Genomic DNA, 21,027 nt, shown 5'->3' on the forward strand with positions numbered 1-21,027 from the left:
AGAATTTTTACTTTCACATATATTTGTAGTTGTGGAGAATTTGACAGCGTTGATCGATCTTAAAGCCGGCAAGGGTACTTGGAAAAGCACTCCAACACCTAAGTTAGTGCAAAAGAAAAGAGAAAAAGAAATTAGGAGAAAATAAGTTTTTTTCTTTGATTGGACAGTGTCCTTATAATGGCCAAAGACTCTTTTTTCTTAGAATGAGCCTCTATTGATAGATGATTGGTGACATGGATTTAAGATTTTGCCTTAAACTCTCATTAATGACACGTGTCACCCGTCATTATTTTACGCATGGATGTAAATTTGATTGTGTAGAAATATACATATTTATTCCATATGTTCCTATTTCCCTACCCTTATGACTTTGGGCGTAGCTTCCTTAGACCATAGAGTTGGAATCAATATGAGTCCAATTCCTCCTCTTGTCATTTTCTAAAAGTTCCTCAGGCATTTTATCTTAGGTGTTATTTCCCACGGAATAATTCCTCCTTGTCTAGAAGAGTAGACACATAGTGTTTGAAACTTTATTAAAGTCTGGAAAAGTTATTAAACTATGCTTTCTTAGATTTAAACAAATCTGGGATCTTAGAATGGAACATATATATAAGGGCATGCTTACTTTGTTAAAGTGAGGATGTATATCAAAATATAAAAAAAGACATATTTCATTATATTTTATTTTGTGTGTGAGTGTATTGAAATTTATATTTTTTATCTGTTAGTTGTATTCTCACTTTGTTAAAATGATGAGGATGTTCTCTTATATATATATATATATATATATGAAACGTTAGTGTGTGGTTTATACTTTTGTCATGTCATGTGTATGGGTGCCAAAACTAAAGTGTATGCCATGAGAGGTTTAGTCAATTTCCATTTTTGAAGCTTCGAATAACAAATAAGTAAATTTCATGTGTGTTCATAGCCGCATGTGCTAAGCACATGTTTAGGCAATCCCATATGTGCACATGCATCCACATGCTGTATAAAAAAACATGTGAAAAATATTGATTTTAATTTAGATTAACTATAAGTGATCCAAAATATCAAGCAGGGTTCGATCAAGTCAACTTTCTTGTTATATGAGCTCAAATCGTTTGTCATATATAATATATGTGTACGCTACTTTTGGAAATGGAAGAATATACAGTACACTAGTATATGTGACGCTGAAAAGAAAATTAAAAAAAACAACATTAATATGTTTCGCAATCCAACGTTTCGAACCAATGAAGTGACAAGTGGCAAACATAAAGGAAAAGACAAAACCAACACGTACATGGTGCATTAAAGGAGTTGGGAGAACTAATAATAATGGAAGGTAAAAGAGGCGTTTGAATTTGTCCTGTTAATGCCGTATCTTAAGCTTAGTATCGGTTGTGTGTTCCTTCTCTAATTTTTCACTTTTCAAAAGCAGCTTCTTTAACAAACCCAATAAGTGCTTCTTCATCACATTTGACTGTTTGGTCATCATTACTTTTGCCCACCAAATTTGCGGCTTTGAACGTCTCTCTTTCCCAATCTGTTTTGAAAACTACAGTTAATATTGACACCACACATGCAATTTGAGCTCCAAGAAGTCCATAACAAAGACCCACAAAGCCAAGTTTCCAAACAAAGGCTAATACTATTGCCAATGGCGCACCCACCAAATAAAATGAGCAAAAGTTGATTGTTGCCCCAATACCTGGCCTAGCACTTCCTCTAAGAATTCCGCAACTTGTGGTTTGTGGACAATTTGCTAGCTCACATAATCCAATAATGGGCAAAACAGTCTTTGTAAGCTCAAGCACTTGGACATCATTTGTAAATACTCTCCCCCAAGCTTCTCTCCCAAGAGTTGTCCCTAACAACCCAAATAATGAGACCAATAGGGCTAATCCTATGGCTACCACTGTTGCCAAACGGGCTTTCACCGGCCGACCAGCTCCGAGCTCGTTGCCTACTCGGGTCGACACCGACGAACTGAGTGCCATTGGCAATGTATACATTAGAGACGTAGTTTGTATTACTAGAGCTGATGTTGCTAGTGCCGCTTGAGGATTGCGTAAGTACCCGGCTAAAATTGTCATGAACTCGTACCACCACCACTCTAAACAAACGGCCATACAACTTGGTATCGCGAGTCGAATTAGAATTCCCCATTCGTGACCTAATGATGAAGAATTTGTTAAAGAAGATGTTGGCAATGTTTGAGATGTTTTTAATGGTGTTGATAAAGGTTCGTCGCTGGCACGAGTAACGAACATGTAACATAAAAGGAAGAACAGGGAGTTAAAATTTGTGATAAAGTTAGAAATTGCTATCCCGGGGACCCCAAGAGATAGATAAAAGGTCAAGTAAATGATGAGCGGGAAGTGAAAAGCAATTGAGATTAAAGTGGACCACATCAACGGCCATGTAGTGCCTTTGCTACGCAAATAGATACGTAAAGGATGAAGAAAGCTATTAGCAACGAGGTCGGGGATCGCATAGCGGCAATAAACTCCAGCAACTCTTGCTATATCGGGTGTTTGATGGAGGCTAAGCATGAGAGGCTCAAGTTTGAACCATAACAGGGCAATAGGTATTGAAGCAATAAGTAACATGAGAATTGTTCTTTGTAAAGTGAGGGACACTAATGACAAGTTTCTTGAACCAAAACCTTGCCCACAAAGCGGCTCCATGCCCATGGCCAGTCCGGAGAGGACTGAGTAGCCAGTGATGTTGGTGAAGCCGATGGCTAAAGCCCCACCGGCGAGTTCAAGACTCCCTAGTCTCCCCATGCAAACAACTAGTACCATGTTCTTGAGATAATTCACCAAGCTCATGGCAGCAATTGGGAATCCTATGTCTGTCATTCTCTTTAGCTCATCCAGCACCTAAGGCCAAAAAAATAAATAAATAAATAAATATTATGATATGAGAAACAAATTAAGAGAAAAGAAAGATGATAGGTAAGATAATATACAAGTGGTTGATAATTTTTACCTCTGGCATTGTGGGATACTTTTGGGAATTTTGTGATGCAGCCATGTTTTAATGCTCTTTTGCTAATATTATTAGCTCCTTTGTTTAGTTGAGTTTTTAAGAGAGCAAAATGTGAGTGAAAGAAGTTTAAGAGCAGACTTTTATAAGGCCTGAAGGAGGCGGTCTACGTAACATTGTTCGACATTGACGTACATGTATATTTATAAAAGCTCGTAATTGAGCTAACTTAAAATAGAATGATGTGTATATGGGTATAAAATAAAATGGTAATTACAAAGGTTATTTCAATACTACTAGTATTTGGACCCGATGTTAATCTAATTTTATGCTGAACAAAATAAATAAGAACGTGATTAATAGTTAACTATAAGTATGAATATAAAAATAATATTATATAAAGTGCAAAATATGAAAGAAGATTTTTAAAACTCATTGTTCACGAGTCATATCATCGTGGAATCTAAATATGTGATAATGCTGAGACCAACCCCTAGTGTTCCATACAATCACAATTCGTCATTTTGCACAAAAAAAGGAGAACACATCCACTTTCTTTTCGTAAAACATTAAATGCTAGAATGTTATATTACCTTTAAAAAAAATAATTATTTTCACGTGAGCAAAATGGTGAGTATATATCCTTGTATCATTTTGTTTTTTTGGGTTATATTATTTTATGTCTATATAGAGTTATTAGCTCTATACGTTTCTTTTAATTACCTTGTCCAAAGAAATGACTTTCCCATCTTTTTTCCTTTCGTTAAAAATGGTATATATTTATATAACATGTCATAAGGGCTGATTATGATTGTCTTGGATTCTTTTCCTTGTATATATATTAATTTGTTGAAGTAATTATAGTTGCCAGACTCTTAAAATTATACGAGTTTGCTGGCTTACTGTGGTGGTTTCTATCAATTTAGTTTCGAAAAAGTAATTTTGATTTCAATAAATCTACGAGATACCTCAATTCTTAAAGAGATTAATTATGACATAAATTTTAAACTGTAGAATTAATTCACTTTGAATAACTTGGATTGCAGCTAACATGTCTATTAGTTGCTTTTCAATTTTCATGACTCTCAACCGACCGTTCCTACCACAAAGCCACTATTGAATTACTCGATCGTTTCAAAGATTGAAACTTTGTTACAATTTATGTAAAAATGTGATGCCGTGGATTCTACTTCTTGTAAGTGTATACTTATTGTTGATTTGTATACGTATAAGTATACACTATACGATGAATGCATAAATCCATAACACCATTTTGTGACTCTCTATTAATAGTGTTGAAGTTGTGAATTAATCATACAGTGGTAATAAAAATCACAACCCACTGAATTATGTATTACTTTATGCAACAAGATTCCAGTGGGATCTTGATAATGCATCCATTGTTTTGGTATGATGTCACCTTTTCAATGTTCATTACCACTAGGGCCTATATGATCAAATAAACGATCGAAGGATTATGGCTCAACGTCCACATCACAAAGAGTTAAATTTAGTTTATACTGGAAGCAATAAACTTTCTTAATTTTTTATTTGTTTTTGGTTCCCCACATGTTTTCCCTTAGTATTTTTCGATGGATCCAAAACAATTGGACCTAAAACCTTCCGAGTTTCAACTGTAGCACGCACCTTGTCTATTAAAGCTATTACAGCCAGCTTCCTTTCTATTTCAATTTTTATTTTTATGTATTAATTGCTTATTATAAAATTAAAAAAAAAAAAAGGGGGCTAATGGATTATATATAAGAAGAAGATGTAGAAGGTAGCCGTCCTTTGTTTCTCTGTGGACCCATTGTCAAAAATCTACACTCCCTTTAAGATTTAACGGTGCAGATAAGGAGGAAATTCGATCCTTTTCTTCATCCTAATGTGTACTCTGCAAAATTTATCGGCTTTTTTTTCCTTCTTCCTTCTTCTCTATCCGCATGAGTGTTTTATGCCAAATGAAATAAAGAATCAACACTAAGTATGAAAATTATCTTCATTGTCACACTAACACGAAACCATGCATGTGCATTTAGTTATACCAAATCACTAAAGGAATCAAACTAATCTTTATCCGCAATAATTACACCCACTTTCAATAACCTCTCTTTGTTGAATAATTCCATTTCCTATCACTTTATCTAGCTATCCAATCTTAGGTGGGATTTTACACCTTCCCAGCCAATACCAATATTTCAACAAACACCATCAAAACGGGTTCAAACTATATATGTGTTATGTCATAGGTTCAAATTCTTTGTTATATGTTTCGATTTCTTTTTTTTTTTTTTTTTTTGGGAAAAACATAAGTTCATAAACATATAACGAAGCTCATAAAATCAATAATAATTTTTTCTTTGATCATTGTAACAAATAAAAATTTTAAGATAATATATATTAATAAAAAAGGAGGGGGTATGATCCATCGGTCACATTTCTAGTGGGGTTTTGATATATAATTAATCAGATTAAATTAAATTTGTTAGTAATGAGTGAGTTATTGTGTCTTTGGTCCCAAAGCCTGAGACATTGTATTGAAGAATTCGAACAACAAACACGTCTTTCCTCTTATCCCCACTACGTGTGACAGAGCAGTCATAGTTTCAATCAAATCAACCACTAATTTAATAATAACCAATAACATAACAGATCTCATTATCTCAACATTGCTTAAGCAAGTAGCCATATACTCATCCAGCACCATGTGCTAGTTCGCTGATGCCCCACTTTTTATATATTTCATTGCTTGCTTTGAATAGTTGCGAAGCCTTTTTTCCGATTAGAATGTTAAAGTAACACAATGGAAAATAGTTTAACGCGTGCAAGTCAAAAATTAAAGTTCAACAAAGGGATTTAGTGGATCTTAGGGTAATAATCTTTGGTGGGGCTCTATCAATTTGACATTAATTTCTTACTAGATGTACACTAATTTCCTTTTGTTTCCACTATTAGTCAACAAGCATTCCCCATATTTTAAACCCTAACCATGATTGTTGTTTATACCTCTAAGATTTTAAAATCATAGTGGAGAGAATCTTCATGCCGATATTAATTAGATTGTCCACATTGTTTGGTTTCTTCTTGCCTTCTACAATGCGAGAAACTAGGGCCAAATTAGTCTTTGAGTCAGATTGCAAGAATTGGTTTGTGTTATCGTGTATGCCATTAATGAACCATATGTACGTAGTTGGAGAGCTTGAGAGTGCATTGTTTCAAGCAAGATGCATGGGTGCTTAAAGGAAAAGTTTTAGGCGTGTTCAACACTTTATAAACATAAGAATTGAGTAATATAATGTTGTTTCGCTGTGATACATCTATTTTGTTTTAAGACAATACAATATATTGTGTCACTTTAATTCTATATATGCACATACTAATTCTATATATGCACATAATGCTGCAAGCACTTAATGTAAAAGGAAAAAAACTTATTCTAATCCCATAATTAATAGGTATAAAATTGATTTTAATGGGTCCATGTGCTTTTTATTATTATGATTCAGTTATTAGGACATTCCTTTCAATTGAGGCTGTTTGTTCGATTGCTAGAAAGGTCATTGAGTCACAAATATCTATTAGTGCTCTCTAGATCATGTCGTTTCCGATAATTTGGTTATTATTTGCTAATAGAATTATGATCATAATTGAGCTCCAAAAATCCAAATCAAGACAGCCAGATTGGCCCATATGAGGAAGACATACTTATTCCTAGTTGGTCTATTGTTTTTGGACTGTTTTCATAATAAAGGAATCAATCAAAATTGATTAATGGTTACTCATTTCAATATCCGATTCGATCGGAACATTTATTGAATAACCTTTAATAATTTTAGGCAAATACACATTGCTAATTAAGTTATATTATTATACCGTGTGGCTTAGAAGCTTAAGCTCGAAGGTGAGAAAATATACATTTAATTTATTTATCCCAAGATTTTTAATAATTTTGGTTTCATGGTTTGTTCGATGATTAAGCTACTGCTTAACTTGGAAGTTTAATGTCGAAAGTAAGAGCTCAAACAACAAATTTTAAGCTTTTAGATTCTTAATTTCGAGGAAGCCAAACAGAATATATGTAATGGTTATATTTGCTCTGCCATCATGTTAAATTGAAGGTTCGAGCAACAGTGAATGTGATATTCCTACATTCTTCTATGTTTTAATTAATTGTAAAAAATGGTGATTAAGTCCCGTCATTAATGATAATCTCTAGATTATGTTTCATCTTTCAAAACAAGAACAGTATCTGAGTGATGATACGTCTTTGACCATTTAGTTTGTAGCTTGTCGTTTTAATTACAAATTAATTAATTATTAAACCATGTCCATAATTGGGTTGAAAAGAAAGAAGCTTTCTCGTACCAAATATGATCGCGATTTTGTGAAAAAGGGCCATTGATTAAAGCTCGGCATGCGCTTCATAATTGATTATTAAAGTGGATGGCTTTATCTTACCAAATCTTTAGTTTTATTTACTCATTTTGTATAATTAAAATTGATATCAATCATCGATGATCACTTTCAAACTCGTTGGGATTGTTCGTTATTAATTAAAAAATAATTTATTCGAAAATTGAGTTGATTGGGTAATTAAAAATCTTTGGAGCTCTTCTAAAGTTTTGTTTAGTATTGAACTACTGTAAATTTATAAGCCATATTATTGTTGAGATACAACTTTAATTATAAAATAACAGTTGATACTGTGTACGAAACATAATTTTTAAATAGTAAATTTGATAACAATAGCAAAAATATTTATTTATTTTATAAGTATGGGATCACATCAACTTAGTTTTCAAGACACAACATCTATTGTTTCCCTAACACTTGTGTCTTGTAATTTAAAGCAATAGTTGTATACCTCTCTCTCTCTCTCTCTCTCTCTCTATATGTATGTATATATATATATATATAACAAATCATAGGCAAGATTGTCTTTGAGTTTCAATTGGGCATCTTTAAAATCTCTCATTGATAATTTCAAATATCAACAATGGAATAATAATCTCATGGACTCAAAATAGGCCGGCTAATTTCCTTAAACATGGTGGCCAACTATTGAAAGCAGAGTGGTACTTTTTACACCCCTTTAAAATCCTTATAAAATCCCACCATATTTGTGATTGTATCTCTATTATTAGAGAAAATTATATAAAAGGAAACATATGAATTTAATTAAATTAAAATATTTTTAGACTTACAAATCACGAATGTTCCCATCTTTATATGATATAAATAATTATATTAAAATCAAAATAATTTTAAGGCAATAAACTGATAAATTATATATTGAACAAGATTTTTGTTATAAAAAAATATGCTTAATATTTAATTAAGCTCTTTTGCAATCATTTGTTCCTTTCTGTAATTTTAACCAAAATAAGAGTTATTTTAGTAGTTTCATAAGAGTTTCCACGAGGTGTGCTTCACTCTTGAAAGAAATGATGAAAAATTGTGTGTTGTTTTAAGCACCCCACGCATATTCAGATGACACCCCTTTCTTTTCAAAATAAGGCAGCAGCATCTCTTGTTTCCTATAGTGAGTGTCTGCAGAAAGGGACAGGGTGAGTTCAGTCTAAGTAGCGGCCTCACGGGCCAGTCACTTGCCATCATGAGCCGTCCAAATGATTATGCAATGTTGTGATTTACATAATCATAATCTCAACAGAGCTGGTCGATATGATCAGTGATCATTATCTTCATCTTCTTCGGCCAACTCAGTTCCACGTCGTCATTCTTGATCTTCATTCGAAGAAATCTATCTACGTCCTTAAAGATAAGTTTTAACACGCTGTTCTCTTATCAAATTAAACAAATAATAATAGTAATAACAAGAAGAAGCTAAAAAAAAAAAAAATTGTAACTAAAGTCTAAAAGCTGCTGCAACAATTAAAATCAAAATTAAATGTTGTAGTCACTACGTTTTTATTAATTAGGCATGCCGAGCATCAATTTTCCATTTTTATTGAGAAAAAAATTATGTACACATATGTTATGTTTATTGTTGTTTTGGAGGAATTGTCTATTTCTGAACTAGTTAATTATCTTTAAAGACAGCAGACGTTATTCATTGACTGATTCATTTTAAATGAGCCAATTGAGTTTTAGAGTAGCTGACATCTCTATTGACTGCCTTAGATGTGACTATTAGGGAGGAGTTTTGGAGAGATTTAGACCGGTTCCTATGAATTCCGTCTTATGTCGATATGTGTTAATTATAGTGAAGGCCCTACCACTGTTGTAGTAGTCCCTGGGTGGTATATGGTGATGCTTGGTCAAATAAGAGACATTATATTTTGGGGCAAAACTATGGTGCAACTCAGCCATTAAATTTAACTACAGTTAAGATGGATCCAATGACTAAAAGCAACTTTGGTATGATAACACAGTTGCACCATAGCTGGACCCTATATTTTATTCAGGTTTTAAGATGGTGGCACTCATTTTTTAGTTATGTTCCCACTTTACCCTTAGCGTTTGAATTGTACTTTCATGTTTTAGAAGGGCACCTTAGCCATTGTAGCTTCTACACACTTGTCACGCCCTCATTATTTGACCCCAAATTTTACCCCTTAGCAATTGTTATTATCGCCGTCTTATTTGCTCGCTCATCTTACCCTCAACTGACATATCAACAAAAATTCTTTGTAATTAGTGAAACACATGCCATTCGTTCGGGAGTAATAGTAGTTAAAATGTTAAATTGACTTTTCTTTATAATTCGGAATCGAAAACTTGAGGATAGAATTGTTGTCTTATTTAAGGAATAAAATAATATTTAATTAAATTATTTAAAGATAATTCACAAAGTTAATAAAAAGATGAGCGATTCATATAAAATTAAAATTACTCGTCGTAATTAATTGCTTATGTTATTATTCTTTTAAATATATGTGCAAGATCTTGCATTAATTACGAGATTTGCTGAGGTCCATGTAATTTTTTTTTAAAAAAATTAGCCGGTCTATATAATCTGCATTAACGTAACACCAGATTGACAGAAAAAAAAATTAATATTGTAAAAAAAAAACAGTAATTTCACTTTTTTTTTTTTTACATTGATCGTAAATTTAATTAGAAAGCCAAAAAAAAAGAAAACAGGTATTATTGATTGATTAATTACTAAACGGCCACTAATGCAGAGGAAGTGCCATGCCCATATTCAGTGCGAGCAAACGCATAAAAATTAACTGCTATTATAGGTAGTCTCCAACTTCAAGGAAAGGGTCCTTTGAATTGTCGGTTGAAGAAAACAAAAGCCAAAACGACGATTCCAGCTCCCGTTTCGGACTCGGTTCGATGATGATCAGTAGAAGGATTTGGCAGAAGAGGCCTCCGACTTCCAGCTGGATATTTCTGCGCCCCTACACCTCTCAAATCGCTGTTCCTTCTCCGTCTCCGTCGCTGTTCCCGGTGCAAACGCCTTCACTTATAGGATTTCTCTCTAGCTATGCTGCGTCGTCGTTTCGCTCCGTTTATAAAATTAGCAGCGTGAGTTTTGGTAACTCTTAAAATTGATTGAGCTCAGTTATTTGAGTTTATTATTGTTTCGCGCCTATTATTTTGTTACTCAATGATCTAATTTCCGCTTAATGTTTGATTTATTTTCTTCTTAATTATAGTTGTAGTCTGTAGTTACTGTTAGATTGTTAGTTGATGGAGAATACATATATATAAAAAAATTCGTCAACCCCAATGCTTTGAGAGAGAGCTGCACAAATATTTGTTTTGTAGTTACTTTATGAACAAAGGGTTGTTGGTTCTAATTTTAACCAAGAAGGCCAAATTCAAATTTTGGCTCTATGTAAGAAATGTCATCTGTCAATACATTCCAATTGATGAAATTCTCACAAAACGGTAAGAAAAGTATAAGAAGGAGATAATTTAGCTTTTTATGTATTATTGGACTTGTGTCATGCATTTAGTGAAGTGAATGATTCGGTGGTTTTTCATTGGGTTTATGCTCCTGAATCAAAATATAACTGCATGTGTATGTAGTGTCTATGTGGTTGTTTGGCGAAATAGTGTAGAATTTCTGTTCTGGGACAATATTTTTATAGTTGTGAAAATTTTGTTCTCGTATATATTATTTTCAAATCTCTCCTGTCCTTTTTTTTTTTTGTCTATCTTTTAGTTGGAAATGCCCACTATGGTTAGTAGATGTTGCTATTCAAATCATGCTTTGGCTGATCTTCCGGCTAGTGGGATAGTTGATGTACCCTTAGCACAAACTGGTGAAGGAATTGCTGAGTGTGAACTTCTCAAATGGTTTGTAAAAGAGGTGGGTGAGAGATGCTAATTGTCTCTTGCATGTATTTTTTTATTGCCATGTTTCTGAAAAAAGCTTAGTTAACTTTGTGAATTGTTTTTTATTATTATTATCTTGTCCATACTATTGATGCTTTATCTTTCCCTTATTCAGATTAAAAATATCTTGTTTAGATGTTCATTTTAGGATGCTGATTGATGTTCAATTTTGTGCTGTTTGCTGTAATTCTGAAGGTTTACTCATGAAAATTTCTATGGTTCTTAGACAAGAGGCAAAGTTTTGTATATAAAATTTGTAAAACAGATATAACTCCAGAAAGTTTTGTTGTGGTTTTGGTTCTAAGTGTTGTACTCTTCCTTGGTTGGGTTTGAATATCATCCACTGTTTACTAGGATTCAAGGACTCTTTGTCTTCAGTGAATGAAATCTTGTAATGATCAACTACTGGATGACTTTTGCTTGAGTATGAATGATCTGCCATAGACATAGTGTATCTTTGTTTGGTTGTGTAACTTTTATGCCTATATTTTGATTTCCATGATGAGCTTATTTTGGAAGGTCGTTGTAAATATTCATGTAATCTACATGGGCAGGGGGATGAAATTGAAGAATTTCAACCACTATGTGCAGTTCAGAGTGACAAAGCAACAATTGAAATAACAAGTCGTTACAAAGGAAAAGTTGCTCAACTTCTCCATGCTCCTGGCAACATTGTAAAGGTGGGTTTTCTTTTTTACTTTTGCTTTTGGGAGTGCAGCTGCGGTTCATAATTGATTGTTGCTTTCAAGTAATGAGCATATGGCCTTTGAAAATGTATGTCATGATTCACTAATATTTTTGTTATGTATTTGTTTAACAAGTTGGATATTATTATTTGCGTGGCGTAGCTTGGGATATGGAAGAGGGAGTTTGTGACCTTAGTGGGAAATGTGTATTGAGGAAACAATTTAGACCATACATTTGATCGAAATTCTGTTTCAAACACATAGAATTACTTGCAAAATTATAATGATCATCATAATTTTGCTCCACTATTGTAGAATAATTGATTCTTGATTGTCCTTTGCCATGAAAATATTAAATGGAAGAAAAATTCACATCATTTCAGGAGAGCAAGGACTCAAGTGGATAGGAACTTTCATTCTTGCAAGTAGTTTTACCAGGATGGACACTGATATGCAAGTGCTCATTGTTACTGTTATAAATTTCTGGAGAAGAGTTGTTTTTTATGATGGACAATGAATCAGAACATTACTGCTATCAACTATTTTTACCTTATCCACGGCTGTATTTACACTCTTAAAAAGGGAATTTATAATTGCAAGTTTTTATGCAAATATCAGGTTGGAGAAACTCTTCTAAAGTTGGTTGTCGGGGATTCTGCAGTTCCAACCTCAAGTTCTGATGTCTTGGAAAGTGTGAAACCTCCAGGGTCAGAAAATTCACCTGATTCTAAGCTGAATAAAGATACAGTTGGTGGAGTTCTAGCTACACCTGCTGTCCGGAACCTTGCCAAGCTATATGGAATAAACTTAAATGATGTCGATGGAACTGGTAAAGATGGGAGAGTTTTAAAAGAAGATGTGCTTAAGTATGCTGTTCAGAAAGGAGCTGCTGACGGCCCATCTGCTGCCTCTGTAAGTGCTGATTGTAGAGAGCAGCTTTTAGGAGAAGAAGAGACCTACCCACAAACATTTGCTGAAGTTAAATGGTACCCTGATGATAAGACAGTTCCCTTGAGGTAATGCAGAATTGCTGATAGATTTTTTGTTAGTGAAATTGCAGTAATGCGCTAATTCTGTCCGCACATTTTGCACTTGGCTCTCTTCTATCGGATCTGTTTTGTATGCGATGTATGGTTTGTGGTGTGAATTTCTCAGTGTGCAATTTAAGTAGCATAAAATATGTTTGTTAGTATCTCAACTGTTTTGAAATGAAATCTAGTAATGAGTTAATTATGCTTGATTCTTCAGGGGTTTCCAGAGAACAATGGTCAAAACAATGTCCATGGCTGCAAAAATACCGCATTTTCATTATGTAGAAGAGATAAATTGTGATGCTCTTGTGAAGCTTAAGGCATCTTTTCAAAATAATAATTCTGACCCAAACATTAAGCATACTTTCCTTCCATCATTGATAAAGTCACTTTCGATGGCCATGAGCAAATATCCCTTCATGAATAGTTGCTTCAATGAGGAGTCACTTGAGGTCATTCTTAAAGGTTTGTAGATTAATTCTGCTAAGTTCATGTTGCCATAATGTTTTTTTAATGCAGATAAGCATGAAATATATAGTTTTTATGCTAATAAGATGACTATATATCGTAGGAGTGAATGCACAGCATGTTTAATTCTCTATTTCTCTTCATTTTAACATCTTTTCTTTTTGTGAAAGGTTCATTTTAACATCTTAGTCTGCAATTACAGAGAAAAATTAAGTGGACATATTTAGATATGACATTGAAAACTTATAATTTGTAAATCTGTAAACAGTGCCCATTGACATGGATGATTCCTGACTCTTACATGGGGTGTTGTGCTCATGAAAATTTACATGTGATTTTGTAGTTTACTATAATGCATGTGCTCTTTCTTCTCTTTCTATAAATTCTTGAAATAATTATTGTTGAATTTGATAGGTTCCCACAATATTGGAATTGCAATGGCTACTCAACATGGTCTAGCCGTACCTAACATTAAGAATGTTCAGTCCCTTTCCATCTTGGAGGTTTGTTATCCAGAACTGTGCGTCCATCACTCTTTTTTCTTTTCCATTTTTCTATTGGGAAATACTTATTCTCTATGGTTGAGGTGTAACTTCGATATTCTCTCATTGCCTCTTTATTTTAGCAAGAAAAGTTTTGAGTGGAAATGAAAGAATACGTTGTGCTTTGGGTTGTTAATGTTTAGTTTCAATGCCTTCTCTCTGTCGGTAGTCTTTTTGACTAATTCCTCAAGCATCTTTGTTGATTTATCTCTTAATGTGCACTGTCACTTGCTTTCCATTTGAAGCGTACTATTTTTTTGTGATTAGATAACAAAGGAACTGTCACGGTTACAACAATTAGCAAAGGATAACGAGCTTAATCCAGCTGATAATTCTGGTGGAACAATAACTCTCAGCAATATTGGAGCAATCGGCGGAAAATTTGGTGCGCCACTTCTCAACTTGCCTGAAGTTGCCATCATTGCAATGGGCCGAATTGAGAAAGTTCCACGTCTTTCAGACGATGGAAATGTGTACCCCTCATCAATTATGACCGTAAGCTATACAATCCACAATCCCATTTATATTACCCTTATTTAAATGTGTTTTGATCTTAAATGAGCAGAACGGTGATCATCTAAATTATCCTTCTTTTTTTTGAGAATCTTTTAAAGTTTGATTGATAGTAGATGTAATTTTTCCATTGCTGAGACAGTACTTGCTTTTTTAGGTTAATATAGGTGCTGATCACAGAGTTTTGGATGGAGCAACTGTTGCAAAGTTCTGCAATGAGTGGAAACAGTTAATCGAAAACCCTGAGTTGCTTCTGTTGCAAATGAGATGACTGCATTCTTTGCCTGCAATGAGATGATGCATCTCCATGGCTCCTCAGCTTACACTTTTCAATAACTCTCAATTACACGCAAAATAATAATATTATTGTATGTCACGATTGAGGAAAAAACTCAATGCTATGCCAGTAAAATTTGGATAACGCGATTTCTTGGCAAATAGCTCCTAACACGGCATGAAATATCTCAGGTTCTCGTTCTGTTTTACGAGTTATTCATTTTCTTGCTTTACGAAGAGACGATTATATGAAAAAATAAAAAAAAAGGGGCTCAGACAATTATACAGGGATGTTCAACCCTGAAGAGTTGAAGATATTATTTCGAAAATTTAAAATAGGGCAGAAAAGTTGTCCGCGAAGATCAAAGCTTGTGGTATTTTTACGAGATCTTATTAACATGCCATTATCTAGTATTCTAGTTCACTACTAGTGATTTTCGTAAGTGCCAGACAAGGTTTCCAGCGTCAGTACTCAGTACGTTTTTTCCTTTCTTTTAAAGATTTTTAAAGTACGTTTTTTTTTTTTTTTTTTTGTGGAACGTCATTGGTTTCTAGTCAGAGTAATGATATTCGAACTAAAAAATGTTATTTGTTTAAGAGGTAAAAAAAGAAAAAGTGTGGAAACACTTTCGATGCCCTTCATATCTAAGGCCTAGATGTTTTAGCGTTTTCAGTTTTTTAAATAGATTCTTTTTAAATGTAAAATAAAACCGCGCGAAGACGCAACCGTTTTAAACCGTCGCCAACCGCTCCCGAAAATCCAACGGCTAGAAAAATTTCAACAAATATCGCTATTGATAAACCATCTCCCTTACAATGATGATCACTTCATGAATACAACAAAATCAATACATTGTTAGTTTTAACATCAAAACTCAATCATGGCTGTTCAATCCCACCTGTTCATTCTCATTTCACTCTTGGCTTCCACTTTGTCCTCTGCCTCTGCCGCAGAGCTTGCAAGTAATTAAATTTATTTTTCGATTTATTTTCTTCAAAAGTAATTATAGTCACATAAATTAGTTTGTTGCAGGCAATCCTTCCCCGAAATTTGCTTTCAGTTGGTTAGATGACAACAACACATTCCAAGCTGGAGACACAGCAACTATAAGGATAAAAGTTCTCGGAAATTTTGACAGCAGAGGAGATGCTTCTCTTGGAAAGAGTGCTTTTAAGCCTACACTCACAGTGAATGGCAAGATTGGAAATACTTCTTATATTTCTGGGGTTCTGCTAGAAACTGGCGAGGACACTAGCAACTGGAGAATCTTATTCATTCCAATTTCAGTCGGCTTGTTTAATGTGATCATCAAGGATGACCTTTTTGAAGTACTGGATTCTTCTCTCCACTTCAAAGTTGAACCAGGTACGTTTTGGCAAATTTTAAAGTGTTGCTTTGAAGAAATACAAGAGCGTTAAGCATGCTTATTGATTCTTTATTGAAGGGCGATTAAACCCCTCAGTTTGTGTGGCTTCATGGATGGGTCTCATCAATGAATTTGAAGCAGGGAACAAAGATAGAATTATGATACTTCCTAAAGATGCATTTGGGAACAACGTTACTTCAACCAGTGAAGAGTTGAGTTCTTTTAATTTTACAGTATCAGCATTATATGCCAATGGTTCCGCTCTCACGCCGAACATCACAAACATGGGTCTTAATGAAGTTGGCTATATCATCATAGAGTTTATTTTGATGAAAGCCGGAAACTTCTCATTGCATGTAGAAGCCGGAAATCAGACCTTGAATGGCTCTCCCTTACCATTCAAGGTAAATCCAGGTGATGTTCTGTGGCTTGTCTTATAAGCAAAGATAGGTTCAATGCCAATAATATAATCGTTCTTCTAGGAAAATTATATTCTCCCCCAATGATCAAATGTTGAATTTGGCCTTTGTAGGACCTGTAGATGTTTCCAATTGTGTAGCCAAATGGAAATATGAAGTAGCTGCATGGCAGATATTTTCCAAGATGGAAATATTCATACACCAGCTAGATCAATATGGGAACCTTGTTCCTGGGTTTTATGCATTTGATGCTGACGTTGTTGAAAAGGAGACAAATTTGTCCATACCAGTAGCAGATTTGCAATTTGAAGAAGTTGCTCCTGGAGTTCAGTTGTTTTCTTACACTATAGAGGAATCAGGAAACTTCTTACTCACAATATCTGATGAGAAGCATAACAAAAGCGTTTCCAATATGCCGTATACTTACACCGTCTTTGTAGGTCTGTTTAATGTCATTGCTAGGTCCTATTACCTCCATACGGGTCGGTTATATTTTCAAATCCTTTTGATAATGTCTTTCAATAGGTTATTGCAATGGATCAAGCAGTGTTGTCAATGGATCTGGTTTAAATGATTCTGTTGCTGGGGAAACTGCACATTTCTCAGTTTATTTGAATGACATGTTCCAATATCCATATCCAGTTGAAGTAGAAAGGCTTCAAGTACAAATAGCAAGGGAAGTTGATTCCTCGACTGTTTGGCCAAGCATATCTCCCACACAGATTTACAACGGTACGTGCAAATCTCTCACCACTCGGTTGTTTCCTTTATATCAAATATCTGAATTGCAAAGACTTTTGAACAGGGAGTCGATCTACTGGAAAACTGAATAATCGTATTATTGACCAGATAGAAATTGCTCCCTCACCGTCTGTTGACACAACTAACACTGTAAGAAACAAATTCATATCTTTTCTTTAAGCAGTCATACATATGATTTTTTAAGTGATGCTTTTTTCTTTTCTCCCCACTTTCCCCCTTGAATCCAGTCTTCCGGCAAATTGAAAGTTCAGGCCAGTGCTTTTGATGTTACTTATACTCCTGAAAAGAGTGGAATTTATAAAATTCTTGTACTCTGCGCAAATATTGTTTTGAATGGCGGCCATTCATTCACAAAGGAAGTGACAGCCAGTATTATCACTTACTCAATATGACTCATTTTTCCTTATAATCTTTCTGTTTTTCAATAAAACTTTCAGCTTCTTGGATTCAATTTTTCCAATTCCTAATCATCAATGTATTTTTAACTTGCCCACAGGTGATGTAAATATGACTCTCTCAGGAGTTGTAAAGTTTACTCCTAAAGTGGCAAAGCTGATCACACATGAAATAGTGGTGCAGCTCTTGGATTCCTATTCTAATCCCGTCCTTTCACAACAGTCAGGGCTCAAACTAGAAATTACTTCTATGAATAGTTCTGGCTTTTCAAGCTGGATGTTTGTGGATAACAATGATGGATCGTACAGTGGCCACTATCTGGCTATGGATGTTGGCACGTATGAGATGTGTGTCTCATATGATGGCACGAATTTCTCACTCTGCCCTTTCCTTGTTAATGTTTACAGTAGTAAGTCGGAATTTTCTCACCTTTCTCAACAGGCAACAGGCGACAAATGATGTTTATTAAGCCTTCTGCAATTAAGATTAAACATGTGTTCTAAGACTTATTTCGTTGATATCTTTCAGGTCAGTATTTTCCTAAAGCCTATGATGATAAAGTGTCTGTCTGGGAGGACGAGTCAATTGCATTGGACGCTTTAGCCAACGACTACTTTGCTGGCAACAATGCGAGTATTATTGAGTTCTCAAAAGTAAGATACGCAGGATGTCAAATGGCTACGAGTAGTTTGCATGCATAAATGCTATGGCTTGTACAGATGACAAAGTTAAGAGTTTGCATTGGAACTGAGCTTGTACTATCTATTCATGTTTCAGCCTGTTCGTGGTTCACTTCTGCAGTATGGACGAATCTTTAGATATACCCCTTTCAAAGATTATATTGGGAATGATTCCTTTTCGTATACAATAGCCGATGTCAATGGTAATCTTGCTACCGCTGCCGTGAACATTTCTGTCCTCAGCATCCCACCACAGTTTGTTTCTTTTCCAAGTCAATTGCAAGCAACTGAGGATATGATAAGTCCCAGATTCGGGTAACTTACTATGTTTCCCTCTTTATCATGTTCAGGTTTGTCTCGGATGATTGCTTTATCGTCTTTATATGTCTTTCTCTTTGTAGTGGTTTCCTTGGCTTTGAGATCAGATATTCAGATATGCTGGAGAACATCTCTGTCTCTCTCAGTGCACGTTCCGGCACTGTGCTTTTGTCCTCTATGATGATGCAATTTTGGCAGCCAATGTCGTCTGGACTATCTGTAAGGATTGGGGATGGATACCAGAAGGAATTGATCATAGAGGGCAGTGTAGAAATAATCAGTATGGCCCTTCAGTCAATTCAATATCTCGGGTAGTGCCCCCTGAATTACTACTCTTGTGGACTTTTCAGTCAGTGTATTTTTCATATCTTATTAGTAACTCTTTTTTTTATAATTCTTTTAATTCAGAAACGAAAACTTCTATGGTGAGGACACAATTCGAGTCTCTGCCAGGAACAAGAATGGGAAAAATGATTTGGCGGTTCCAGTTTTTGTGGATCCGGTTAATGATCCTCCATTTATTCAAGTCCCTAAATATATTGTTCTGAAGAGTGATGCAGATGAGTCACAGATATTTGATAGAGAAACAAACAAGTTCAATGTCTCCATCGGGGACCCAGATGCTTTTAATTATCCGGGTATGTTAAACAGCATTTTCCTGTTTAATTCATTGCAGCTTCTGCTTACTCTCCTCTATGTTTCAGGTGGCACGTCTCGCTTTTTAGTCACATTTTCCATGGAAGTTAATGATGGATTACTTGTAACCAGTCTACCGGCGGAGCTTATTAATTCAACTGAACTGAAGCTAAAGACAAGTTTTCAGTGGGAACCTCTTCAAACATATGTCACTATCTCAAAACATTTCACAGTTAAAGCCAGCGGAGTTAGGTTTCGAGGCACAGTAAATGACTGCAACAGTATTATGCAACAACTCTTTTATCAAGTAAGTTTTTGTGCTTTGAAGTTAATTAGGAAGATATTAGATATCAATGATCTTGAATCAGCCATCTGTTCTTTGTATATAGAGTGGTGAAGGAGATGACGTTTTAAAAGTGAAATTAAATGATATGGGACATTATGGTTGCCGTCCAGATTGTACTGAGAAAATCTCATTACCTTTATTCGCTGAGGCTACCGTAAACTTGATCAGAAGAAGGCCAATGAGTTCAGTGTTAGCTCATAGTAAGTGATTGTTGTCATTTGAATTACTATCCATTTCACAGATTTGTTGCTCACTAACCTTTTCCTGCGAATACAGCTCTAGGAGCAGGCGTCGTCATTGAATTCTTTATGGTGTTTTTTCTCGGAGTGCTGCTTCTGTTCTTTACATGCAAATGTGCATTTCTTCTTGTGAATGAGAGAAGAAGCCGTGGGAACTCTGAGCGATCAACAGCACAAATTTACCAAAAGCAAACTGTAAGTGCCCCTTAAAACTTCTGTTTCCGTGTTGCATTGCAGTTTTAAATTGTTATCATATCAAATTACTGATATGCAGCCGCAGGAAAAAACAAATTCACCAGATGATGATACAACTTACTTCACTGGCTGTTGTTCAACTTCCTTCATGCTTGCTGGTCAAGCTTCCAACTTTCGTCAGTGGTAGTACTATTTGAACCCATGATAAATAAGTGAACGAGGCAAGTCATTCATATCAGTACAAGATCTTATAGTTAGGAAAGGAAATGCACATTTTTGCATAACGTTTCGCCTTGGTTTTAAAGAAAATTTAAATGCAATGCAGATAATTTTATCTCAGATTTTGCTTCATTTACTAAATTTTCAGTTTTGGTCGAGGCTGTGAATGTGAAGAATTCGTTAAGAAGATAAGTCACTCAACCCAAGCTTCTGGTGATTGTCATCAATTTTTTAACGAAATGTCGATTTCCTTAATATGGACATGTCGATCCCACTTTGGGTGAAATTTGGAGGATTTGAATAATAACATTTAGATCATTAAGATTATATATTATCTCAAATAAAATTATTGTTGCCTGTTAATCTGATTTAAAAAAACTAAGGCTATTATATTTTTTGTTATTATTAAATATTATAATAAATTAACATTACAAAATGAGGTTGATCGAGCGTCTTAAATCTTATTAATCGAAAAAGATCCATTTACTCTTGAAATAGATAATCAAAGTACACCCCGGCAAATGATTTTTATCTGTATATGCAACACCTATTAATATTTTTATTGAGAAGTTATAAAAGCGGTGGCGACCCGACGACACGTCGGTGTAGGTTTAAAACGACATTTCGTATGAAAACATTTTACATATTTGT

The 21,027-nt window shown here is 34.6% G+C and overlaps 3 protein-coding genes across 4 annotated transcripts; 2 read left to right on the forward strand and 1 right to left on the reverse strand.

Moving 5' to 3' along the window:
- Positions 1-1,183: 1,183 nt before the first annotated feature.
- On the reverse strand, positions 1,184-3,118 carry LOC102607988 (protein DETOXIFICATION 55). 2 transcript variants are annotated; one of them, XM_052433826.1, is made up of 3 exons: positions 2,977-3,118; positions 1,694-2,867; positions 1,184-1,528 (listed from the first exon to the last, which is right to left on the reverse strand). In XM_052433826.1, exons 1-3 carry the CDS (start codon positions 3,019-3,021, stop codon positions 1,407-1,409), a joined length of 1,341 nt encoding a protein of 446 aa, XP_052289786.1. In that variant the 5' UTR covers positions 3,022-3,118; the 3' UTR covers positions 1,184-1,406. The 2 variants fall into 2 exon arrangements, with proteins under 2 accessions (XP_052289786.1, XP_006489047.1); XM_006488984.4 differs by having other exon boundaries at positions 1,184-2,867.
- Positions 3,119-10,111: 6,993 nt separating this feature from the next.
- Positions 10,112-14,944, forward strand: LOC102607682 (lipoamide acyltransferase component of branched-chain alpha-keto acid dehydrogenase complex, mitochondrial). The gene is made up of 8 exons (XM_006488983.3): positions 10,112-10,467; positions 11,111-11,257; positions 11,838-11,963; positions 12,588-12,985; positions 13,218-13,465; positions 13,883-13,971; positions 14,278-14,505; positions 14,681-14,944. The coding sequence occupies exons 1-8, from the start codon at positions 10,276-10,278 to the stop codon at positions 14,792-14,794; spliced, it is 1,542 nt and encodes a 513-aa protein (XP_006489046.1). The 5' UTR covers positions 10,112-10,275; the 3' UTR covers positions 14,795-14,944.
- A 420-nt stretch (positions 14,945-15,364) lies between these two features.
- Positions 15,365-20,874, forward strand: LOC102607001 (protein GAMETE EXPRESSED 2). Its single transcript, XM_052434700.1, has 16 exons — positions 15,365-15,762; positions 15,833-16,165; positions 16,245-16,580; positions 16,699-17,025; positions 17,111-17,317; positions 17,391-17,476; positions 17,575-17,716; positions 17,844-18,152; positions 18,272-18,396; positions 18,521-18,738; positions 18,825-19,052; positions 19,150-19,379; positions 19,446-19,684; positions 19,767-19,923; positions 20,000-20,157; positions 20,237-20,874. Exons 1-16 carry the CDS (start codon positions 15,681-15,683, stop codon positions 20,342-20,344), a joined length of 3,285 nt encoding a protein of 1,094 aa, XP_052290660.1. The 5' UTR covers positions 15,365-15,680; the 3' UTR covers positions 20,345-20,874.
- Positions 20,875-21,027: the final 153 nt, after the last annotated feature.

The sequence above is a fragment of the Citrus sinensis genome, chromosome 1 (assembly GCF_022201045.2).
Source record: "Citrus sinensis cultivar Valencia sweet orange chromosome 1, DVS_A1.0, whole genome shotgun sequence".
In the NCBI taxonomy this organism is placed as follows: Eukaryota; Viridiplantae; Streptophyta; class Magnoliopsida; order Sapindales; family Rutaceae; genus Citrus; species Citrus sinensis.